Source organism: Prunus mume, linkage group LG2 (assembly GCF_029339155.1).
Source record: "Prunus mume cultivar Tortuosa linkage group LG2, ASM2933915v1, whole genome shotgun sequence".
Taxonomy (NCBI): domain Eukaryota; kingdom Viridiplantae; phylum Streptophyta; class Magnoliopsida; order Rosales; family Rosaceae; genus Prunus; species Prunus mume.
Window position 1 is genome coordinate 28,359,522 of NC_142699.1, and position 24,453 is coordinate 28,383,974.

The following is a 24,453-nucleotide window of genomic DNA, read 5'->3' on the forward strand; positions in this document are numbered from 1 at the left end:
ATGGGTTATTATTGTTTCGGATGAATAACCTAAAGGCAAATTTCTGTAGCAGCAAATGGATCCCTTCAACTATCACGAACAAAGGTCATAAAATTCATAACCGATCCATTCGGCTTTTTAGTACTCATTGCAAAACTAAAATGTACTATGATGAAAAGTGGTAAATGCAATGCAAGGAGAGACATCCCCGATAGAGCATGAATATCTATTCCATAGAACATGAGTCAAATTATCATTATCCATTACCATATCCAACGTCACCTGAGAAGCATCATGGTAATAAGGAAGCTCATATTCCGGTGTCATTGAGATCATAATCAGAGCCCCTAATCAGTCTTCCCAGGTGCTGATTATTAATTATATTAAACTATACCTAATTTCTGCCAGGAACATATAATGCACATATTCAGACCAGAAAAGTAATTCCCTCGAGTTCCCAAAGAAGCCTAGGTGCTTCTCTAAAATACCTAACCCTTTTAAAACAAGTGCTCAGTGTGCACGGTCCCTAAGGACTTCTAGTTCCATCTCGGTTGGGTCAGTTGCCTGGATTTCATAATGGATACCGTCCAGCTCCCTCCTGAACCTGTCCTTTGATGTTGCATAGAGCATCTTGGCACGGATCCGTGACACAGAGGGTGACCTGGAAAAGGAAGCATCAGTATCACATCAAAATTGAAATGGCAAGCTAATAGCAACTCAAAAGGGGGGAGAAAAGCAGTATCATACAGAAAATAGTAGAAACACAACCACATAGAGATCACAACGAGACCCAAATCATCAACAAGATCCATAGTGTTTATTCAAGTTTCACATAAACCAAGTGGGATACGATGATGAAAATAGGTGGAAACAATCCTTGGAAAAGAGCTCAGCAAGGAGCAATTAAGCTGAACTCGATCCAAAAGTGTTCTAGGCTACATTAACCCCAGCTTCCAATTCAAAAACCAAGCAAACTATAAAAATCCTCCAATATACCAACACAAAAACGATCCTCACCAAATGCTTAAGAAGTAAAGCAAGTGGAAAATGAAACTCATCGCTATGTTTGCCATCATAATTTGGTCCAGGGGAAGCATTCACCTACTTATGTGACAAACTTTCCAAAGGATAATTGCAATTAGAGAAGGTCAAAACACAGCATCATCTCGAATAAAACACAGTTAACCAAAAGAAGAGTCACTAGCATCAATTAGTTCGATTGGCAATTTCAACTGCATTTTGAATCAGAAAAAGTAACCATACAAAAGAAACTAACCATGCAATGAAAAAGATCTTGCTCTTTTGACAATTCTCGGAAGTGACAAAATCAAAGTCATAAATTGCATATCGGCAGTCATTCTCAGGCATTGAAGCAGTGAAATCATCATAGCTTTCAGCTGGACCTCCAGTCTTTTCAACCACAACCTCTTTTTTCTTCTCGTCAATTTTAAAAATCACATAGCGATAAGCCTTCTTCCTCTGCAGTTCCAAGAATGTGTTTTTGCAGTGCTCAGCAACACCCATGCCTGATGAAGCATTTCCCTGAAATGAAAACCCAGTGTTAAATACTTGCTCCAAACAGCATTAACTACCAGTTGTCATTTTTGCAGAGCATAATAAAATCAGAATTTCACTTCAAGACATCGTTAAACAAACCCGTCCAAGAAGAACAAGCACCAGGACGCTATACAGGATTAAATCAAACATATGCTTAATCCTTCCCAAACTTGAAAGTTGCCATTTGGAATTACACAGACATTGATGGCCCATAACAACATTTGAATTTGTAATTCCAATTGTGGATACTGAATTTCTTATTTAATATTTGGAGCCAACAGAACAAAACCCATGATCACTCCAAAGCCACCAAACCCAAATAAAAAAACTGATAATCCAATTCAAAGTCCAAGTCCCATGTCTCCATAACATGCAACGAAAGGAATCACATCTTTGTCAGATTCGGACACCCACATCCACAAACAAGAAACCTCAAACCAGATACTGCCTTTATATAAATTCTAATAAAGCCATCAAATTTGTTCAAGAAAATGGATTGCTACGACAAAAGTAAGAACAGAAGTTACAGCCACCATTATATATCCAGTGTACGAAAAAGAATAAACTGGACTTTTAGCACAAAAAAAATTTCTTAAATTTCTTCTTAATAAATTAAAGTGAAGTACAGACAACCCAGAAGAGAAAAGCTTTGCAACAAGCAGATTACTAACTAACGCCATTAATAAGTGCAAGTAAATCGATAAGCGACAAAAAAAAAATCTTAAATTTCTACAGAAAACAAAGAGAAAATGAGTTCGCAGATAAAAATCAAGCCCATGTGTTTATCGGCTGCCAAAAGCAAACCAAAACCCAGTAATCAGAACTTTAAAAGCACCAAAAAAACAGAAACCCAAATCTATAAACCCAGAAGAGAGAGAAAAAAAAATTATAAATAGATCTGAACAAGTAACAGATGAAACTTACTCCTCTGAAAGCCATAACTGTTACGGAGGCAGATAGAGAGAGAGGAAGGAGCTTATGGAGAAGAAAGAAGGAGAATAGGGAGCCACTGAAGAACAAAAGGAGAGAAGGGAAAAGAACCAAGATTCGCGTTTTGAGGAGGGGAAAGTAAAAAAGAGGCGCGTCTCGTATGTGTGTTTTCCGTATCTCGGTCTAAATATTAAGTAATGTATTATTCTTTTTCCAGACAACGACCCGCCATTCCGTGTTAGAGGAGAATTCATTGATGTGGTCATATCGGATTAGGTTTACTAAATTTTTCTCAAGTAGCATTTGCAATTTACCTGTTATAATATACGTAGGACATGTGTTTTTACTTATATTATATTATTATAAGGTGAATTAGTAATACAACGGTATTATTGTCACACTAAAAATTTCATCATATATAAACAACATGTATTAGGTCATTTACGTGAGAGTATATGTGACCGTTGACTATATACTGTGATAAACCCAAAATTAATTTACCATAGCTACAGAGTTGATGCTTGAATTTTTATTTTTTTTATAATCTAAGCAATAGTCTCAATTATAAAAGAATGAGGGTTTTTCACGCACACTATAAGGGTGTTATGGAGTTCAAACTTGAGATCACTAGTACTATAAATCACGACTCTTTTTCATTGAGCTAGACCTTGTTAGCAATATTTATGTAGCATTTGTGGACCATCAATCATTGTATACTGGATGGTTGTATAAACTATGCATAAGCTTTTCTAGTTACAAATAATAAGGATACAACCTCAACCAATGTGATGAAAAGACAAAGGGGCAAAGAAAAATTATACAATCCAAACACAAAACCAACTTTTGAGAGTCCATCGGCCGAAGAAAAATCATACAATCCAAGACAGAGAAACCCCAAACTACAGCCCATAAAAGGCAAGAAACCCATTTAATCCAAGATAACACCGGACAAACAACAAAGCTACAAAGCCCAAAGGCTAAACCAAGGGCCTGCCACCATTCGTTAAAGTTGATGCAGCCGACTACATGAAGATAACGTTTGAAGGGCCTAGACTCCTAGTTGCTCCACCAAGTATAAGGTTACCATGTGGTTGGATCATCGGGTATCACAGAGGCAGTGGAAACATAAATGTTCTGTTTAACAGACATCAAAATTAGCATAACCAAGTTCTTTTCGGGCGAACAATCTAATTATCTGCCTATAACTAATCTTCAAACCAGCCCCTCAAAAACTGATTTCTGAAGCTATCAAGCAACAGGGATGAACAGCATTGAAGGAATGGAAGATTCTCAGACCTTCAAGTAAAACTAGATTTTGAGGGCAAAGAATTTCCTGGAGGATCTGCAATGAAAATCTTGAATGCTTTTCACTCCATAATTTTTGTGTACGAATCTAAAAACCTCCGCAACCAAAATCACTAGTGTTTAGTTTCAATTGTAGGTCATTTCCTGTGAGGTGCTAATTCATGGAAATCAAAGTTCAACACTTGAAATAAAACTAGGGTTTAGGGGGCTTGAATAACAACAACACTATTCAAAACTTCCAATTGCATATTTCTAGCTCGGATTGTCTCAAACAGCAAAAACACCAAAAAAAGACTTGGAAACATAAAAACAGAAATCAAAATGCATCTTAAGAGTAAAGAATTGAAAAGCTGTCTACATAACAAAAACAAACAACTAAATCTCAAGCCCCAAACCCCCACTGGGCACCATCCACACTCACTCATCATCATCTTCATCCCCAGCAGCTGAGTTGAAAGCATTCAACCTCTCAATCAACTTCTCCTTCCTCTCATCATAAGTAAGCTTCTTAAGATTGAATCTCTTGTGCTCCTTCACCTCCTTCTTCTCAGTCAGCTTCACGGTTGGATCGGCACGAATGGCGGCATGAACCTTCTTGTACATCTCCTCAATCCCTTCAGCCTCAACGCCCTTCTTGATGTACCCACTGAAATGGGTCTGAAATTTCTCAGGCTCATCCTCACTCAAAATCCCCATGTAAGCAGCAACATGCCCGCCATAGATGTACTTCCTGTGGACATCAGAATCAAGCTGCTTGTTGTCCTTCGAAAACCCAGCAAACCTCTTTTCGCTGTGAGGCACATCAAGCCCACCATCCAGAGCTCCCTTCAAAGCACCAAACACACGGTTCCCAGTTGTGGTTCTGATCAAACCCACATCGAGCAGAGCCCTAAATGGCCTCCGGCTCTCCGATGGCTCCACAGAATAGTCCTCGCCGGTGGCCTCGACGTTGCCCTCATACTCGTCGGCCATTTCGAGCTTGTGCAGGACTCGGCGAGCCAAGAGAAGACCGGTGCAGTAGGCCGCAGCGTAGTTGGTGAGACCCACCTTGAGCCCATAGCGAGGAAGCTCGTGGGCGTAGGCGGAGGCGAGAACCAGATCGCCGGCGATGCTGGCGGAGACGATCTGGGCGACGATGTCCTTGTTGGTGAATCGGACGACGAACCGGTACTTGGGTGTGTTGTATTTGTTCTTGTCTTGGTTGATGAGGCGGATTCTGGCTCGGTAATCGGTCTTTCCCTGTCTTCTTCTCTTGTACTTGACCTGGAACCGCTTGAAGTAGGCCCTGGATTTCAGAGATTTCACGAAGGCCATGGCTGAGAGGGGATGGCAGGAAAGAGAGAGGAACGGCTAGGGTTTTCAGAAGGGTTGAAGAGGAGAAATGAGCAGCAATTTATACCCTTTTGATCAGGACCCTGCCTTGAATTTACCATTTTGGGAAATCCATTGGAGAAAGCCCAATAACTACAAAACCCTAAACCTAACAGACAGAAGATAGATCAAGCCCACAACAAAAAGCAACATCAGATAAGCCCGAAATCTAGAACCCAACGCTTCAGCCACAAAACCCTACCTGGACCGAAATTCGAGGCCCATATTCTAAGCCCTTAGACCCAATCCTTAAACACATTGCTGGCTACCTAAGGCCTCAGCCCTTAACCAAGCCATGCATACTAAACCCAGGCCTCATTTAGTGGCCCGGATTCAATTGAATTGGAGTCGACTCCAAAACCAGTCCTTATGAGTCTCACGTGTATAGGTGAGACTTGTAAAACACAATATGTTATATTGTTATTCAATTTAATAAGTGAAGTTTCCACACACCAAACAACAGTTAAAACTTTTGTTCATTTTAAGTGAAATAGTCAATTCCAATCCAGGATTCCGAGCCTCTATATTTAGCCACTTTGCATTTACCCACATTTCACTCAATCTGAACCATTTTAATAATCTAACAATTCAAGATATGACACATCAAATTTTTAAATTTGACGCCCATCCATATAATTAAAGGAGTTTCATTAATACACCCAAAATATGGGTTGAAATTATAAAAAAAAACCCAATATGAAAAACACTTTAGAAACACACTCAAAACCCATTTATTAAACACACTCAAAACTCATTTATAAACACACCCAAAAAATATACGATTGTTAATTTTTGGGTTGATTTTGGGTGTGTTTCTATGTTTTAAACAATGTTGGGTTTATTTATAAATTCATGTCTAGAATTGGGTTTATTTATAAATTTGTATATAATATATAATTAACTCCAACTTAACACCGTTAAGTCTAAATAAATTAAAATAAAGAAAAAAAAAACCATAAACCTGTAAGCAGCCAACCATGACATGCTCCACCCCACCCCACTCATGGCAACTCCCCTCCTCCTCACAACCAACCTTCTCTCCTATTCACCACCACCACCACCACCACCCCCTCTTTTCTTTCTATGTGTCTCTCTGGGGTATGTAGGATGGCTGCTAGGTTTTTAATTTTTTTTTTCTTCATTGTTTTTTTTTAATTTGTTTTAATAATTCTTTTGATTTAATAGATAGATATCAAAAATTAAAAATTGACGTGTCATATCTTGAGTCGTTAGATTAATAGAACGATTCATATCTAAAGGCACGGGATCCTTCCGGTCAAACCCACCAAATGTGACCTAAGTCTAAAACGTCGAACATGACCCAACAAGAAGGGAGCTGAAAACCAAAGCCCCAAGCTTGAGGCTTGTATTCCACAAAAGAAATAGAAGGAATATGTTATTAACACTCCAAAATATTTATCCTCTAAAAAAAGATGGAAGGAGTTGCACTTTTCCGTTACCAGAAAATAAGAGAGGAGAAGTAGAGGATGATTATTCCTGATTGCCAACAACAACAATTTTCTGGAATTAGTTAATTCCTTTCTTGATTATTTCACTCACCGTTCCATTTCTGCAACCAAACACAATCTGTATTTTATCACATTGTTATCTTCTTTTCATGGTTAGATTCTAGATAGTAATAATACTACATTAAGTTGTTCATGGCTTGATTTTTCTTCTGTTTAGGTGCAGAATTTTCTTAACACATACACATGTGCTTTGGATACAGTCTTTACGTAGACTTGTTATTAATTTAAGCGTCTGTAGAATAATCTTAACATCCTTTGGATAAAGTCTTTTTATAAAATTACGTACACTTGTTATTAATTAACATGTCTCTATGCAATTAACAGCATTGCTTGGACTTTTGGATTAGTTCACAAAATGCTAAAACACATGGGATGGGAATCATTTTTTTTTTCAACAATCGAATAATAGACATCAAACGAACCCATCGATTTAAGTTGTAAATTAAAGAAGAAAAAAACATCTTCAATATAAATTTATACAAGCAATATTGGAAGAGGGGAACTGAACCTAGAACCTCATATGCAAAATAAATGTTCTTCACCACTTGAGTTACAAGTCCCTTGCCTTCTTAAAGCTAATATTAAGTTATAATGACAGTGAATGCATTGAAAAAATTGAATGCGTCATTAGGGTTTAGTTGGCGGTAAACACATGAGATCGTTGAAAATCAAGAGATTCCAGAGTACTAGTATTGGCGAAATAATTTTCATTTAGTCAAAAAAGACCCATGCAATCTAAGAGATTAAGAAAAAAGAATGCTCCCAGAGTTGTTATATAGTCATCTTTTTCTGCAACTACTTGTGGTACACATTTGTGGAACAACATCCAATTTTGAACATACATATATAATACAAACAAAAATGGTTTGGTTAATATTAGCTTATCTGCTACAACCGTTTTAAATATAAAAAATTGACTGAAAATGGCACATCTCCCCTCTTCCTAAAAAACAACGATAATCTCACTTTCATTCAAATACTGTGCAAGTCCTACCACCATTGCATGCCTCAAACTTCTTACCTGCCCTATCACCAACGACCAGACCCAGGGCAAGGCAAAGTTTAACGATTGCTGGGTCAATCAGAAAGGTGGAAGTTGCGTATTAGATACAAAGGGAAGAAAATATGCGGTAAGTCCTTGTCCATAGAAAAGCCATCCAATAAAGATTCAATGATGGGATGGATGGCTAATCAACTTAAGATAGTGCAAACTGTCTAACCTAAGATACACGAAATAAATTTTTTTTCTTCGATCTTTTTTTTTTCCTTTCAAAAAGGTGAACCGTGAATGCATGCATCACATTAATTATTGTAATTAATTCTGGTTACTACCAATTAGAGGAAGAAGAGTTGAGGAAAAAAGCCCAACTAAAGAAACTGTTTGCTCTTAATTCTAACTACAATATGGTTGATGTGTATTTTACTGCGCGAGGGAGTCATATGAGATTATGTAATAAAGATGTAAGATGACAAAATAATATGAGAAAAAGATAATTAAAAACATCTCTATTATGTCAACAAAGTCTAGTCTAGTGGGAAAAAAAGCATTAATTTGCAGATCAATGGTCTCAATCTCGAACCCCATGAAAAACCTCTCCTTATAGTTTAGACTATTACTTATTAACGCAACGTGACACTTAGATTGGTTATAATGTTAGCCTACAACACACAACTCTGGAATCCACCAGGAAGAATGAGAAAACCCCAAGTTTATTGATAATATGAAATAACATAACATTACCCCAGCTACATGTTTAAAATTAGTTTAAATACCTTAAAAACCCTAGGTATCTAAAAGGAAATAAAATAAAAATTTAACGAAGTTTCCTAAAAATTGAAATAACACTAAAAGTCAATTTTGGACTATTAAACGATCTCAGATGTCTGAAGAAAAAAAACACTCATACATCATGACAAAACTTTTACGTGCTTTCGTTGCAATTATATAACTTGTGTCTCTCACACATTCATATCATGTTACTAGCGCATAATGAAAAATGTGAGATACTCATTGGAGCTAATTTTTCCTCCTCCATCTTCAGTATCTGCTCGGAAAAGATGGAGGAGACAGCCTTAAATGACATGCATACAAAACAATTGTACAAGTCCATTATGATGAAAATAACTGGCCAAGAAGGAGTAACGAAATATAAAATTGAGTTAGTGTTTTGTCGACGTGAATAAATGGAAGAAAGTGGGACGACTAGGGCAACATCAAAATTAATAGTGCATATTAAAATGGACTAAAATTTTACTTGGATTAGTCAATCATAATGAAATTAAACCAATTAAATTTAAACATCATTTTTTCAAGCATGGGACCGCAGGGTTCTATGAGTCTATGAGATACTAATTCAAATAAATTGGCGGATAAAATTTTATTTATTTATTATAAATAGCTAGTCAAGTCAACATTTTATATTGCTCTCATATTCTTATTCAATGTATCGCGACCATCCATGTTGCTTTTCCAACATTGCCTCACTTTTCTTTTTCACCTGGTATGTACTTTGTCATCTCTGAATTTATTGGTCAAAATTAAAATACGAATTATTAAACACTTCTTCAGAAAACTTAAGGAAAAAAGTCTTGGTAGTTCTCTTTTGGGGGTTTGCGGCCTCCTTCCTTGCCTCCTCCCTTCTCCCTTCATCAACTCTTTTCTCATTTCTCTCTTTTTCCTCAAGATTGTTAGTTTATTTTGTGATTTGGAAGAAGTCACCGTGAAACAATGTCGTCGCCCATAATGTAATCACCATATTTTGGCCCACATATACAAGGAGTTGGCTCCCTTCGACATAGTTTGGAGTTCTAAAGAGGGAAAAATGTCTGGTTGCATTGGGTTTGGGTTTAGTCAATAAGGAACTATGGATTTAGCAAGTATAATGCTATGATTTTCTTCCAACATTAATGGGAGATGGGAATGTGAACTTATATATATATATATATATATATATATATATAGCAGTCACAAAAGAAACTTATATGAAATTACTTCACGGCACGAATTCAAGTAAGATATGATTTTACAAAGTCTTAATTAGGATTTCTAACAGTCAAAATACACTTCAAACGTGTTGATTAATCCACTACCATGATACATATGAATTCAACGTTTTTGTTCTTCTTTTTTTTACGGCGGTGCCAGAATGAAATTAATTCAGTGAATGCATGAGATGAGACTTCTTCAATATAAGAAGCGCACCTATTATTGGACAATATGAACACGTGCATCTCCCCTCTCTCTGAAGATTGGCCACACAGAGCCTAGAATCACCACAAAGTCTAAAATTTCTTCACGTTTCCCGTTGACAAAACACATTGGGTTTTCTATATATTATTCATATTGCCAACTTGGTGGCCTGGTGGCCTGGTGGCCTGGTGGGGGAGAGAGCATATTTGATAGTGTGCTTCAATCTTGATGATGTGTAAGATATATAATCACGAGATCAAGTATTGCTTAATTATGGATCAACTCTTTCAAGTCAACAAGTGTAGGATGTTAATTACTTTCTAAAATCCAACTATAGTATTCCAAAATTCAATCATACTTTTCAAAAACAGATATTCGAAAATAAATGTAAGAATATAATGTGATTGCTAAATTAAAATCATTTTTTTTCAAATCCTATCACTCAAACAGAGCCTTTAAAGTGCAGACATGGACTTAACCAAATTGATTAGAACGGATGTGCTCTCCACTCTACACTCAAGTTTAAATCTCATTTCATGTAGTTTTTAAAGTAGAATATCGCTTATTAGAATAAATAAAGGGTAATGATTTTACCACTCCAATTTTATCCACTTACACTCATTTTTTAGTTATAAAATTAAGTATAAATGGATAAAATTGGAACGGAAAAATCACCACTCTAAATAAATAAATAAATCGGAAGCCTTCGTCTTAGAGACGTTGAAATCCTGGGGTTTTGACTCAGTGGCGCGCCATCCTCTTATGAAGTTAATGATTACAAAAAAGTTTATTTGAGAAGGTGACCGGCCAATCATTTTTCGTTGGTCTTGTTTCTGACTGGAGAATAGCGCATCCGCACGCATGCGTGTTTCTTTGACCCTTGAGAAGAATACCAGTCAAACTTGTTGACTTTTCATGTACCATCCTACCTTAGCTGTTACAATTAAATTCAACTATAAGAATTCATGAAAAAGCTTGCGATTTGTGTTTTGATTTTGACCAACCATGTGAAGATTTACAATTACACTACAAAATTCATTAATTTTTTTACCAAAATTTTTGTTGATCTAGTTGCATCTAATAAATTACTCAATACATTTTCGTTTCCTTAAAACAATAATTTCTAGATTTGTTATTTTACTACCATTGTATTATGTTTTTAAAGTTAATGAACTCTAGGCCCTTTATAAAAAGTAATGAAAAACTTATCTCACCCCACCCGCTTCGGTGTTTCCCTAATACTAATTAATGTTCACTATTTTTTTTAATTATGATTGTGACCAAATTAATAATCATGATAAACGTAGGAAGAACCGACGAAGAGGAAGGAGGGCCAACGGGAAAGAGGGAGGCCTTCCCCTTCTGCCCTCCAAAGTCATTAGACATGACAAGAAGGATAGGTAGTTTTATGTCTTCTAGTCTAATACATTGTTGTAGCACGTGAGAGAGGAGTTTTCTATCTTTTCCCTCATGCCATGACTATTTTTTTGGGAGTTTCACTAAAACACCCAAAATGGGGGTTGAAATTATAAAAAAACCCAAGCACTATTTAAACATATAAACACACCCAAAACTCATCATTATACATTCAAAACCCATTTATAAACACACCCAAAAAGTTGACTTTGGGGTTGATTTTGGGTGTGTTTCTATGTTTAAATAGTGTTTGGGTTTTTTTATAAATACATGTCTAGGATTGTGTTTATTTATAAATTTGTATATTTTTTTACCTTAGAAAAAATTAACAAGAGTAGAATTGTCGTTATTAAATTTAAAGAGTGTGAGTGTGTTGAGCAGATTAATGGGTGCAAATACACTTAGTCGATCAAAACTATCATACTTCAATTTTTTTATTTTTTATTATTATTGAGAATTGATTGTCAGGCGAAAAGAAAATTTGTGAATTGGTTGACTTAGTTTAGGATTTTTTAGAGTTGACCGATTTATATATGAATAAAACTTGTCAGAAATAAAGATGCGAAACGAACCTCAACTTTTCAAATATGAGGTGATTTATCAGTAAGTCAGTAGTAGTCCATTTATTAGCTTTGGGAGATTTGGGAATCTGGAGGTTCTCAAATATGAAATTTCTCCAACCTAACCTTCTTCTTTCAAATCCTCCCTTTTCTCAATCTGACTAACCCTTCCTCTCCTTGTTAAGAGATTAAAAAGAAGTCGAGGCCACATCAGCTAACAGAATTTCTCTCAAATCTGACGGAATAACTAATGTGAGACACTTACTGAAAGTATAGGTGGTATATTGAGATATTTCAAAGAACATGTGGTAATCTGAGACTATTTTGATAGCATAGAGGGCATATCCATAAATAAGCCAATAATTAATTGAACAAATAGATCTAGTAAGTAGATACTTTTATATTCATGTCAATGACAGTATGATATGTGTGTAGAAGTTTTTCTTTTTGTGTTTTCTATGAATTATTTTTACACATTTATCAAACCGTAATTTACAGAAAAGAATATATTCTGTCAAGAAAGGAGGCAAGAAGTATCCAATAGAAAATTGCAATTACGAAAAGAAAAAATTGTAATATTTTCAGCAAAGCTACAGAGAAAAGGTTTGTTACTTTGGCTGCTTCAACCATCGAACGTCACACCATTTTCTTATTATTAATTTATGAGATAATGGGAGTGATATTTTGTCTGCTGCACGTCCCGGGTCGTGTACTTTTACTATACTCACTATATGACAAGCCTTGTAATCTCTGCAACTCTTAATTAGTCTCTCCACTCTTAATGAAAAGCTTAAAGTCTTCGTATTCTAATCTCCTTCCCGGAAATTGCAAGTGCGCTTTGAATATACATTGTTTCTTTGTCTTGGTCCAATTCATACACCTTTTTTGTATGAGGGGATATCTTATAGGATAAATAGCCATACCAAGGCCTCAAAAATATTGAGCTCATCAAACTCTCAACCAAACTAGCTACTATATCTTAGCTTCGCTTAGCTCCCTTGAAAGATAGAGCTGTAGTGTGTACATTGACGACCAAATTATTCAGCAGAGAGAGAGAGAGAGATGGTAAGAGCTCCTTGCTGTGAGAAGATGGGATTGAAGAAAGGGCCATGGACGCCTGAAGAAGACCAAATTCTAGTTTCCTTCATCCAAAAATATGGTCATGGAAACTGGCGTGCCCTGCCAAAGCAAGCTGGTAATTAGCACAAGTTCCAAATCTGGGGGTTTTTTCTCCATAGATTAATAAGATCATTTCTTTCACATAGCTTGGTGCATTGCAGGATCACAAATAGTAGCTAAACTCTGTTTGATTTGAGCTTTGGACTCATATTTTTCTCCACTTATTTCTTTAATCAGGCTTGTTGAGATGTGGGAAGAGCTGCAGACTCCGGTGGATAAACTATTTGAGACCCGATATCAAGAGAGGAAACTTCACAAGAGAAGAAGAGGAAGCTATCATTAAGTTTCATGAAATGCTCGGTAACAGGTATTTTTCATGAAACTTTTGTAATTAAGCTAATTTAGAAACATGTTTTTTTAGGACCTTTCATATTGACAGAGGCGATAACATACGAAACTCTCACACACTGCACAGATCGTAATTTAGAAACACGCTGTTAATTAACCTTTACATGATGGTATTGTTTTTTTTTCAAATTTTAGCTGGATATTATGGGTTTAGGTTCCTTATATATATATATGTTTATCAAGTGGGATGTTAGGCTATAGACATTGCTTTGAAGTAAAGGATTATACTCCTCTCTTCTTGCCCTTAATTAAGTGGGCATGATGACTAGCTAGAATTAACCACAACAATTTCAAGGAAATTCAAACCACGATCGTTTCTCGAACACACAAACAAAGGCAACTGGTTTCTATATATCTATAAAAGAATAGCCAGTGGGCTGATCAAAAGATTCTCTCTAGATTAATTGGAAGTCACCCCAATAAATTAAACCAAGTGAACCACATGCAGCCAGAAAATGTGGTCACAAGTTGCAGTCAAATTCAAAATCAAGCATAAATTTTTGTACTTGCATTAAAAAAATAAAAATAAAAAGCCAAACTCTCATGCAAAATATTTAATTTTATTAATTTCCTCCATCGATTTTCAGGTGGTCAGCAATTGCAGCAAGATTACCAGGACGCACAGACAACGAGATAAAAAATGTATGGCACACCCACTTGAAGAAAAGACTCAAAGATCAGACTTCAACCTCATCACCAGCAAGCAGTGCTTCCAATGTCACAAGCCAATCTGCTGAGCCAGAAAATATGAATTCTCCACAACCATCTTCCAGTTCCAGTGATGTTTCCTCAGTCACAGAAGTCTCAGCTGCATTGACTCATGATAATCACCAGGACATGATAACCATCAAAGGCGAAAACATGGAGCTTTCGGAAACATTCCCTGAAATCGACGACAGTTTCTGGTCTGAGGCACTCTCAGCTGATAACTCCAGCATCCCATTGGAATTTCCAGAGGCCACAAATTATCAATATTCAGGGGAGTTGGGTTTTACTTTTTGTCCAAACATGGATGATGGCATGGAGTTTTGGTACGACCTTTTCATTAGAGCTGGCCATGGGGACACACCAGAGTTACCAGAATTTTGATCAACTCTTTTACCATACCCTGAGGCAATTTTTAATTGGCGATTAGAATAGTTATTAAATATTTCTATTCTTCAAATTTGACCGTTAAGAAAAAGCTAGCTTATTGGACAGAAATTTCAATAGTGGGGGCAAAGACTTGTGCATTGACGAAGAAACTAAAAAGCTAGCTAATACCTCTTCGTATAAAGGAGAAAGGATATATGTATAATCTAGAAAAGGTGATTCGGGTCGTCTTCACAATATTGGTGGTGATTTGAAAGGTGGATAAAGAACAGAATAAAGTGTGGGAGACAATTGAAAAGATTGAGTTGATGGAAACAGTTTTGTATATATAGTTTATGGCTAGCTAGGTTTTAGTGATGATCCTCCTTAGCAGCTTGTTATTATTTGGTCAAGTTTATGTAACAATGAAGACGACGATGACAACGACGACGATGGCAAAATCGATGATGTAGTTGAACTTTTTTCACAAGGAAAGAAATGTAATTATCATATGCTATGAACATATTTGCATCGGATTATGTTTTGAAGTAATTTGTTTGATCATGGATGCAAGGATTAAAATATCGGCCGTGCAGATAATATCGGGCCTCTAATTTACAGATATTTCGAGGGATATATCGTTATCGTTTTGGGTATCGGGAAAAAATCAACAAAAATGACAGATATAGGCATTAAAACACATAATTTTGGTGTAAAACTTTCATAGATGTTATGTACATTGTCAATGAATGTATTGAACAAATAAAACTCAAAATTTACTAATAATGAGATATATATATATATATATATATATGATGAAATATAAGTGGTATGTAATACGCGTTAATGAAAAGTTTGAAAATAAAAAGTTGATTAGAATGAATAAATCATGCATAAATCCATAGTTTATTTGAGCATTGGATTACAATTTAGATGAGTATCCAACTACATAAATGAAGAGCTCCTATGAGGTTCAAACAATGTGGAACAACTATCTAGATTCATACAATAATCATACCAAGTCATATAACCCGAGTAGTTTGTAAGCCATGTTTGAACATTGTGCACATATGTCTCTCTTGAGCTCCCTACTGTCATCCAATATATGGGATAGTTAGGATTAACCCAACTAGTAGGTCCATAATCTGTTTCATCATCTTGAGCTCTATATCTAGTTCCACTATAATCAGACATGACATAACCATAGCCATCATAAGATTCATTTGAGTTAGTACTAGGTGACTAGGTCTATATTCTTTTGATGCATAGTCTATATTCTTTTGATGCATACTCTAAAACATGCATACTCCAAAACATCTTTTGAATTGAATATTGCCAAAAGCCTTCACACATATATCTAATCACTGCACATATACCTCCAAAAAATCTTTTCAGTTTCAATTTGCTTCAAAACTTTTGAATTTTTTTGGGTTTTGTTATAGGTATCGGAAAATATCGGGAATATCGGCAAAATATTGGGGATATCGCACTTATCGGGGATATATCGTCGATATCGGGGAAGATATGACCTTACCCCCCAATATCGGTGTCGACAGTTCAAAATATCGATATATCGGCCGATATATCGGTGTATCGGCCGATATTTCAATCCTTGCATGGATGGATGTTTGGAGGCTTATCAAAAGGCCATATGAGCTCAGATTTTCACCACTAATAATAGTTTTTTTGTCGTATAAACTTTGTGTGATCCAAAATTCGCGTTCCCATTTTGGTCTGAACACCAGGCATGTACTATCTACATTGATCTTAGGAAAAAGCAGAACAACTTCTAAACCTTAATAAGTTTGTCTCTATCTTGTCCATCAGTTCATTTCAATTTTTCCACAAACTTTCCAAGCCCATGATTGATGACATGCTCTTTTAAATTGTTAAAAGTAAAGGGAATAGGAGTGTTTTTTCCAAGATGGTACCAGTATAATAGTGGTCACAAAGGAGCTAACGACTTACAGACTTGTGGTCTTGTTAAAGACTTCAAAAAAGTTGAATCAAAATATCCATTTTTGTGGTCCTTGTGGATTTACTGAACTTAGTCGTCAGTGTAAATTTCTTCTTTCTTTCCTTTTTATTTTTTAAATCACCATCAAATCAATTTTTAGGCATCGTCAAGCATTAATTAGTCTTGACTACTACTTCTTTGTGAACCCAGTCAAGAAAATGAGAGATTGAATTCCATGAACAATAACAGGAAGGTGTGATTTTGGGGAGGAAGGCTAGTTTTTCTGTTGTGGTAAACACACAAAACAACCTTACAGATATTGACCCAAAGGCTGTATGTAACGTGAGTTTTGCGCTGTTGACTGTTGACACTTTTACCTCTTCAGTTGAAGAATATCTGAAAATGCTATATCTTATCGATAAGTTATAGAGTGAAAGGCATACATCTTCCTAGTAAAGTATAGAGTAAAAAACATATATCTTACGGGTAAATTCTTGAAGTAATTGTGATAGTTTTTTGGTTATGCTCTAAATGCAGTTCTCCATATTGCACCATGTTAATACTAGCTAAATAAATAGTATAATGAAAACATTTTTTAGTAATAATTGTTATACCATATGTTGTGATTTTTTTTTAAATTCAAAAGAAAAGCTTGAATGTACAACTGAAGAGATGTATTTTGCTCATATTCTAATTTAACTCTTAATATCTTGCGGTAAAAATCTATAACTTTCTCCGGTAAAGGTTTGAAGAAAATATGAATTTTTAGTTTTTTGCTCAAGAGAAAATTCTCTATTATGCTCAAGTAAGTTGGGCTCATTAGCCTCTTTTTCTTGTAAAATCATGCTTAAATTTTGACATCTTAAATTAATAATTTAAAATTTCTTACTCTTGAATCATACTCTTCATGTTTTTCCTGCAAAAAAGAAAGCTGTCATTTTGCTCTTTTATAATCATAATTATATGCTAAAAACTATTGGCTCAAGGGCTTTAATAAGTTTTTCATGCCCTCTTCTCATGCTTTCATTATTAGTTCTAATATTCCAAAATTTGTCTAAAAGAACTTTTTGTTTATCTGTTAATGATGCTTGAGTACAATATTTTAGAACATAATTTTTAACTTCACTACTACAATTATGTTAAACTGCGACACCTAATAGACGATCGTTTATATAAAAACTGTCATGATGTTTTGAAAGACGACCAGTGTTATAAGAGCAAGTCCAGCGCTGCAGGTTTGCCTGGGCAGCAAGGGGCCTATGCCCATCTTTTGGCTCCAGCGCACAAAGGCAAGACCAGGCAATTGATGGGGGCCACAAGCCTGGGCATGCCCAAAGGCAAATCTTGCATGGGTTTGCTAACGTTATTAACGACGTCAGTAACTAAAAAAAATTGAAAAAATTGAAAAATTTTCAGATTTTTTTATTTTTTATTTTTATTAATACCTAGTCATATTTTTCACTTTTCATGCAAAAATTAATGGTTTAAGTATAAAAAATATATAATAAATAGTAATTTCCCTTGCTCTAGCCTTTTGGGTGAAACAAAAAAGGCAAGGTTGCCACTACTCATGTGAATAGTGGCAGACCTTGCCTTACCTTTACCTTTTGGGGTGGATTTTCTCTAATACCATCGTGGTAAGATACCTAAGAGTATCTCCAAGGGAGATGTCAATATCAAACATCAAATTTAAATTTGATGGCTTATGTGGCAATTTGACATTTTCACATTTATATTTCACCTTATATGTCAAATAAATAATTATTGTAACAGTCAAATTATTTAAGATAAAGAAGAAGAAAAATAATAAATGAAAGTAACAACCAATTATTTTTAAAAAATAATAAAATATTTATTTGACATCTTGCTTTTGGGATGTCAAAAATAACATCTCAACCTCCAGCCTTCATTCTACATCAACTTTGACACATCGGTTGGAGTGATGTAAGATATTATTTTAGCCATTAAATATTTATGTGACACCTTTAACACATTAGTTGGAGATGTTTTAATACATCGATGCGTTGGGTTAATTTTTAAAATTACGACGATACCTTACAGCTTTTCAAAAAACCCTCTCAAACACTGTACTATCTCACGAACCGTTCAGAAAACCCTCTCACATCTATGAAGCACATCTCCCTCGCGCCGTCCACCGAACTTGCCTTGATCACTATCTTCGTCGCGTCGTTCGGGTCAACGAGTTTGTCGCGTTCGCCATCTCCCTCGCGCTGCCCATGGAAGCTACCCTTCCTCATCGCAACCATTTTTAAGCCCCCATCTGGATTCCCATCTTCCATTTCATAAGCTTTAGATTAGATCTTATTCTCGTGGGCCAGAAAGGTACGAAGCTACTTTAGATTAGTTTAGCTTAGATTTTCATGATTTTTTGTTGGCAATGAGGAGATTTTGAATCCTTCAGTTCTCATGGCTCTCAGACTCTCTAGGATTCTCATGGGTAGCCAAACTCTCTCTCTCTCTCTCTCTCTCTCTCTCTCTCTCTCTCTCTGTTCTCTTCGTGTTGTGTGTGCGGCTGCAATCATTGGGTTGTTGATTTTGGTCATTATCAAAAGGGAAGGGCAGGGCAGAGGAACAGAGAAGATAAATTTGATAGATCCATGGTTGAGAAAATTTCTGTTCGAAGCTCCCCAAAGCCTGAACATCGATGCAAGTAAGACCTCTTTGTTTCCTTAATTCCTTTGAAAGTCTCTAACTTTAATGACTGAAAAAAAAACCCTGCAAAACAAAGATGCATGCTTTATGGTTTTTAGTTCGTGAAGCATTGAAGCTGATTATATTGATTTGGATTTTTCAGGGCATGTGCCCCAGATGATGAGGTTACCAACACTTGGGCTCCCACCATATCGTGTCTTTACATTGGAAGAAATTGATGATGCAACAAACAATTTCGATGCCACGAATTTGATGGGAGAAGGATCTCAGGGACTGGTATTAACATTGAATTTGTGCTGTTTGTTGGCTTTGAATGCATTATTTGATGAAGCCAACATTATTATTCATCAACTTGATGTCATTATTTCTGTGCAATATATACATTACCGGTCTAAAAAGGCTGGCTCAAAGATGGTTTATCGGTACAAGTGAAATGTGTGAAATTAAAGCAGAAGCAGTTGCCCCAAAACTTGGACCAGAGCATGGAAGCCTTGCCAAAACTGAGGCATAGGCATTTGGTTAGCCTTCTTGGACACTGCACTGTCACTTATCAGGACCATCCAATTGCAGCTAGAAATGTATTTATTGTTCTTGAGAACATCTCAAATGGCTCTTTGGTGGACCATCTCACTGGTAAAGCTCAAACTAAAAGCAATAATCAGATCACCAAGAAAAGGGTTAATTAAAATACTCAAAGCAATTCTAATACACTTTGGTTTGGCAGATTGGAGAAAGGAGTGGCTGAATTGACCACAGAGAATGGCTGTTACCATATATATATATATATATATATATGTATGTTTCTTTAGAAGAATTAAAAGAATCTTTGTTTTTTGAGTTCAGTATTGTTGTTGTTGGTGTTGGTTATAGGTTTGGATTTGGGTACTGGTTACAGATATAATTGGAGTAGTTCAGTTAAACCCCTTCTCTTACTTTGGCTCTGCCTTTTATCCCTATTATTGTTATTTTCAGGAATACCTTGTTTATGGTTATCTTTTCTCAAAGCTCACATAAGGCGCACTGTGAATGGACAAAAACAACATGATTGCTAAAGTAAGATTTGTGTTTGTGGAGTTTGATGTTCATTTTGCAAGTCTTGTAGAAGGACCTGTTGTTGCTGATATTGGTATAGGGGAGGGGAATACAACAACTTGGAAAATGTGCAAGAAGGCAGAGCTAAGTCAATCCAAGAACAAATTAATAAAGTTCAGATCAAATTTGTAGATTCCGTGAGCTCCTTTATTTCTAATTATAAATAGGAAGTATGTATGTAATAGAATAAAGATTAGTTGACTATGTAATAACTATTGAATCTTCATATTTTATGAAAGAAATAATTTTTGAGTGTATATATTCTTAATAAAGCATTATAATTGGTTTTCTTGTTAAAATCATTGTATAGAATCATAGGAAACAAAAAACTAAAATGTACCAGCTTGAGAACTTATTAGATAACATATTTAAAGATAATAAAACGATGGTTTTATTGGAAAAATCATCGTTTGTGCATATAATTAATGACCGTTTTCAACACAATATCATCTTCTTTATATACAATCAGCGATGGTTTGTAACAAAATATCTACATATTTACCCATAATTTACAACGGTTTTAAACAAAAATCGTCGTCTTTACTCATAAATGACGACGGTTTTCTATAAACCGTCGTCTTTACCTATAAAGAACTACGATTTTTAACAAAAAAACGGTCGTCTTTACATATAAAACGGTCGTCTTTACAGATAAACAATGACGGTGAAAAGCCGTCATAGTTTGATAATCCAAAAAGAAGCGGTTGATTTAACGACGGTTTTCAAAGTATTACAATGACGGTGGATCCCCGTCGTCTATTTCATTTTTTGTAGTAGTGCTTCTTGTACTGGAATTCCATTATAATAAGACTTATTTATGTACATGTCCCCTGTGGTTTCAAACTTGTCTCAGATTACCACATGTGTTTGCAAACGTCTCAAAGTATCCCCACCTTTTAAAAATCGCTTCACGTTACCGCTCACGTTTTTAGCCGTTCCGTTCTAGCGTTGGGCCCCACTTCGTTTTAACCTTTAATCTCTTCGAATAAGGGTTTCTCAGTTATAAGAAAATGGAAAATTGGGTGAGAAGGGGAAATTGGAGAAAAGGGCTTAGGGTTTGTGAAAATCTGAGGGTGGCTTCGATTTTGGAAAAAGATGGAGAAGAACAATCATATGAAACTAACTAACATAATAAAACAGGAGCTTTAGGATTTTAATCAAAGTTCAAGTATGAAATTCATAGAGCCTAAGCTCAATTCACGGCTAATTTATCATTAAAAGCCATTGAAGGCAGCTGGAGCTTCATGAATAAGTAAACAAAAGCTAAAAAACAGCTCACACCACCGACTTCACAATCAAAGCTCATACAATTCCAGAAAACCCCAAGCACTCACAAGAAAAGGTAAAAAAAGTCTCTGGCTGCCCAAGGAATTCAAGCACAGAGCTTTGTTAAGCCTCTAGAAATGGACAGAGAGATGAAATGAAAGTGAGGGCTTGGAAAACCAAAACCCAAAGAGAAGAACAAGTGCACCCATCAAAGGAATGCACTTGAATGCAATGCTCTCAGAGATGCTTAGAGAATCTGGAGGCCAACCTCAGATTTTCACAAACCCTAAGCCCTCTTCTCCAATTTCCCCCTTTCTTAGAACTGAGAAACCCTTATTCGAAGAGGTTAAAGGTTAAAACGAAGTGGGGCCCAATGCTCATATGAGAACGGCTAAAAAACTGACGGAACGGGTAACGTGAGATGGTTTTTAAAAGGTTGGAGGGTACTTTGAGACGTTTGCAAACATAAACGGTAATCTGAGACAAGTTTGAAAGCACAGGGGGCATGTACATAAATAAGCCTTATAATGATACGTATTTACTACTGGTCTTGGTTGCCTACTCATGCTTAATGGTTTACCACCTTGTGATGGTGTACCATTATTTTTGCTGCTAGAGGATAATGCTCCAAAATATTGCATACATGTCAGTGAATAATACGGGATAAGATGGGGAGTTTCACTAAAACACCCAAAATGGGGGTTGAAATTATAAAAAAATTCAAGCACTATTTAAACATATAAATACACCCAAAACCCATCATTACACACACTTAAAACTCATTTATAAATACACCCAAAAAGTTGACTTTGTGGTTGATTTTGGGTGTGTTTCTATGTTTAAATAGTGCTTGGGTTTTTTTATAAATACATGTGTAGGATTGGGTTTATTTATAAATTTGTATAAGATGTATGCTAAATTATTATCCATACCTTTAATATGCTCAAATATTGGTCTAAATCCATTTATTGTAATAGAATCAACAAAATTAACATATCTTCGGGCTGCTTGTTTATTAATAGTAAGTTTATTATAATGAGATACAATATTCTGACAATATGTTCTAATAGTAAATATCTCATTATGTAAGAACAATGAAAATGCTTCAAGGAGTTTATTACTCCTAAAATTTGTAAGTCAGTGGCTGAAAGTCTAACATGTATATCACTAAATTTACCTAATGCATATCTACAAACTTTTTCTTCATATTTAGGTTTTTCTTTATGTTTCTTATGATATAAAATTTATGACCATCCTAAAATGTGTTATAATCCTATATTATTAAGTTTTTCATTTCTTTATATGATAATCTATATAATCCTAAATCATAAGTCTTATATTTTTCTATATATTGTTCTTCATTTAAATTATCTATGTCATCTACGAGTTTATATATTATCAAAATTATGCTCAATCATATTTATTTCTAAATTATCAAATGCCATGTGTATTTCTTCTACTTCACTTTCTAAGTCTTCTATATCATTTATTTTTTATAATTAGTAAATCTTACAATTGCTTCACCTATACGATTTTCAAAAATCTATGCTTTATCAGGTTGTCTATTTTTTGCTACTTGCAAATTGGTTAAAATCTATTATGTTCCTTCTAAAAAGCTATTATCTACTGATTTTGCCTCTATCACATTAACATGTTTACTACCAAAAGTTTGTACTAAATTTTGAAATTCTACATTAAATTTATAATTATAGTTGTCTGGAACTTTTCCTACATACAAAAGACTAATACTTAAAATTTTATATTCACCTTTCATATTATAATTTTTTGTTCTTATGCTAATTTTAATATGTTTACTAAATTCTCTAATATTCATGACATAATTAGGAATACATCCTATGATTGCTAGGTTTGTGCTAAAGTTTACTTCTACTGTGGCTATAGTTGCTTGCTGATGGTTATTCCATCTATTATCATATATGTATACTAATGCTTTAGTTCCTACTTGTGCTCTTGTGAGTCCAGCTATTCCTATCATAATTGCTCCTAATGAATTTGTTTATAGTGTAATTTTTTGAGCTGCTTTATTGCTGTGTTACAAAGTAAATTAAGAGTTACTTCTTTATCTATACAACTTACTTCATGTTGACTAATGCGACTTACAATACTATGTTTATTTTCAAATCTTCCCAATTGATATAAATTATATTTATTTTTTTGTGATTTTTCAAAACCTTTTCTAAGAAATTCTTGTTCACTAGGGTTATGGATTGATTCTACTTTTTCTTTTATAAGGATTATTTCCTAAGGTTAAATTTTCTAATTTATCAACTAATTCTTTGGGTAGTGTGGAAGTAGTATTGTGCACTACTTGATTGATTTCTACTATTTGTTCTTCTAATTGATCTACTTTTTCAGCTAGGTTTAAAATTAATTGGATAATCAAATTATTTTGTTTTATAGAGATATTACTACTTACAACATATGTTATAAATTCTGTAAGGCCTCCTAGTTCGTTATCTAGTTTACCAACTTCTTCTAATACTTTGTTATATTTATTATTAATTTTTGAATATGTCATTAAACTAAAAGTCTATCTATTTTATTATGTAACTTTTCTACTTGTTTAGTTAATGTTTTTGTACTAATTGTATTTTTTGCACTTCTATTTTTAATTGCTCAACAATTTCATGGCTTGCTATCTATAAGATCTATTAGGTCTTTGATTTCTTTCTTGCTTAAAAATCTTTGAATTTGATTTCTTTCTTGCTTGAAATTTTTTGAATATTTTTATTATCATCTTCTAATTTAGATGTTGTATAGTCTAAGTGTTGTCTAATTGTTTTTTGGGTATTTTTCTAAAACTATTCTAATAACTATTGAATTATTCTATTATGTATATTGCGTTCAAATTTTATACTTCTTGCTTGAAATTTTATTCTATTTTATAATGGATTGTTACTGCAATGTAATAGATGTTTATGTTCTTTTTGTGGAAAATAACAAACTAATGTATTATTATCTAAAGTTAATTTTCTCTTTTGTTGTTCACTGATTTCTAAATTAAGGTAC

The 24,453-nt window shown here is 34.8% G+C and overlaps 3 protein-coding genes and 1 long non-coding RNA gene across 5 annotated transcripts; 2 read left to right on the top strand and 2 right to left on the bottom strand.

Annotated features, from left to right (window-relative positions):
• Window positions 1-191: 191 nt before the first annotated feature.
• Window positions 192-2,624, bottom strand: LOC103324098 (actin-depolymerizing factor). The gene is made up of 3 exons (XM_008226136.3): window positions 2,461-2,624; window positions 1,256-1,521; window positions 192-640 (listed from the first exon to the last, which is right to left on the bottom strand). Exons 1-3 carry the CDS (start codon window positions 2,473-2,475, stop codon window positions 490-492), a joined length of 432 nt encoding a protein of 143 aa, XP_008224358.1. The 5' UTR covers window positions 2,476-2,624; the 3' UTR covers window positions 192-489.
• A 1,373-nt stretch (window positions 2,625-3,997) lies between these two features.
• On the bottom strand, window positions 3,998-5,141 carry LOC103324097 (large ribosomal subunit protein uL18y-like). Its single transcript, XM_008226135.3, has one exon. It carries the CDS (start codon window positions 5,083-5,085, stop codon window positions 4,189-4,191), a length of 897 nt encoding a protein of 298 aa, XP_008224357.1. The 5' UTR covers window positions 5,086-5,141; the 3' UTR covers window positions 3,998-4,188.
• A 7,517-nt stretch (window positions 5,142-12,658) lies between these two features.
• Window positions 12,659-14,983, top strand: LOC103324096 (transcription factor MYB14-like). Its single transcript, XM_008226134.3, has 3 exons — window positions 12,659-13,032; window positions 13,194-13,323; window positions 13,952-14,983. The coding sequence occupies exons 1-3, from the start codon at window positions 12,900-12,902 to the stop codon at window positions 14,451-14,453; spliced, it is 765 nt and encodes a 254-aa protein (XP_008224356.2). The 5' UTR covers window positions 12,659-12,899; the 3' UTR covers window positions 14,454-14,983.
• A 3,463-nt stretch (window positions 14,984-18,446) lies between these two features.
• Window positions 18,447-20,414, top strand: LOC103324095 (uncharacterized). 2 transcript variants are annotated; one of them, XR_016124368.1, is made up of 3 exons: window positions 18,447-18,735; window positions 18,831-19,063; window positions 19,208-20,414. It is a non-coding gene; the product is annotated as an uncharacterized LOC103324095 (long non-coding RNA). The 2 variants fall into 2 exon arrangements; XR_016124367.1 differs by having other exon boundaries at window positions 18,447-19,063.
• The last annotated feature ends 4,039 nt before the right edge of the window (window positions 20,415-24,453 follow it).

What these genes read in the sequence shown, in the direction of transcription:
- LOC103324096 (XM_008226134.3), top strand. Translation starts at nt 12,900, where the DNA reads ATGGTAAGAGCTCCTTGCTGTGAGAAGATGGGATTGAAGAAAGGGCCA. An exon ending in TGCCCTGCCAAAGCAAGCTG is followed by an intron (nt 13,033 to 13,193) that starts GTAATTAGCACA and finishes TTCTTTAATCAG; the next exon opens with GCTTGTTGAGATGTGGGAAG. An exon ending in CATGAAATGCTCGGTAACAG is followed by an intron (nt 13,324 to 13,951) that starts GTATTTTTCATG and finishes ATCGATTTTCAG; the next exon opens with GTGGTCAGCAATTGCAGCAA.
- LOC103324097 (XM_008226135.3), bottom strand. Translation starts at nt 5,085, where the DNA reads ATGGCCTTCGTGAAATCTCTGAAATCCAGGGCCTACTTCAAGCGGTTC.
- LOC103324098 (XM_008226136.3), bottom strand. An exon ending in AAGATCTTTTTCATTGCATG is followed by an intron (nt 641 to 1,255) that starts GTTAGTTTCTTT and finishes TTCCTTTTCCAG; the next exon opens with GTCACCCTCTGTGTCACGGA.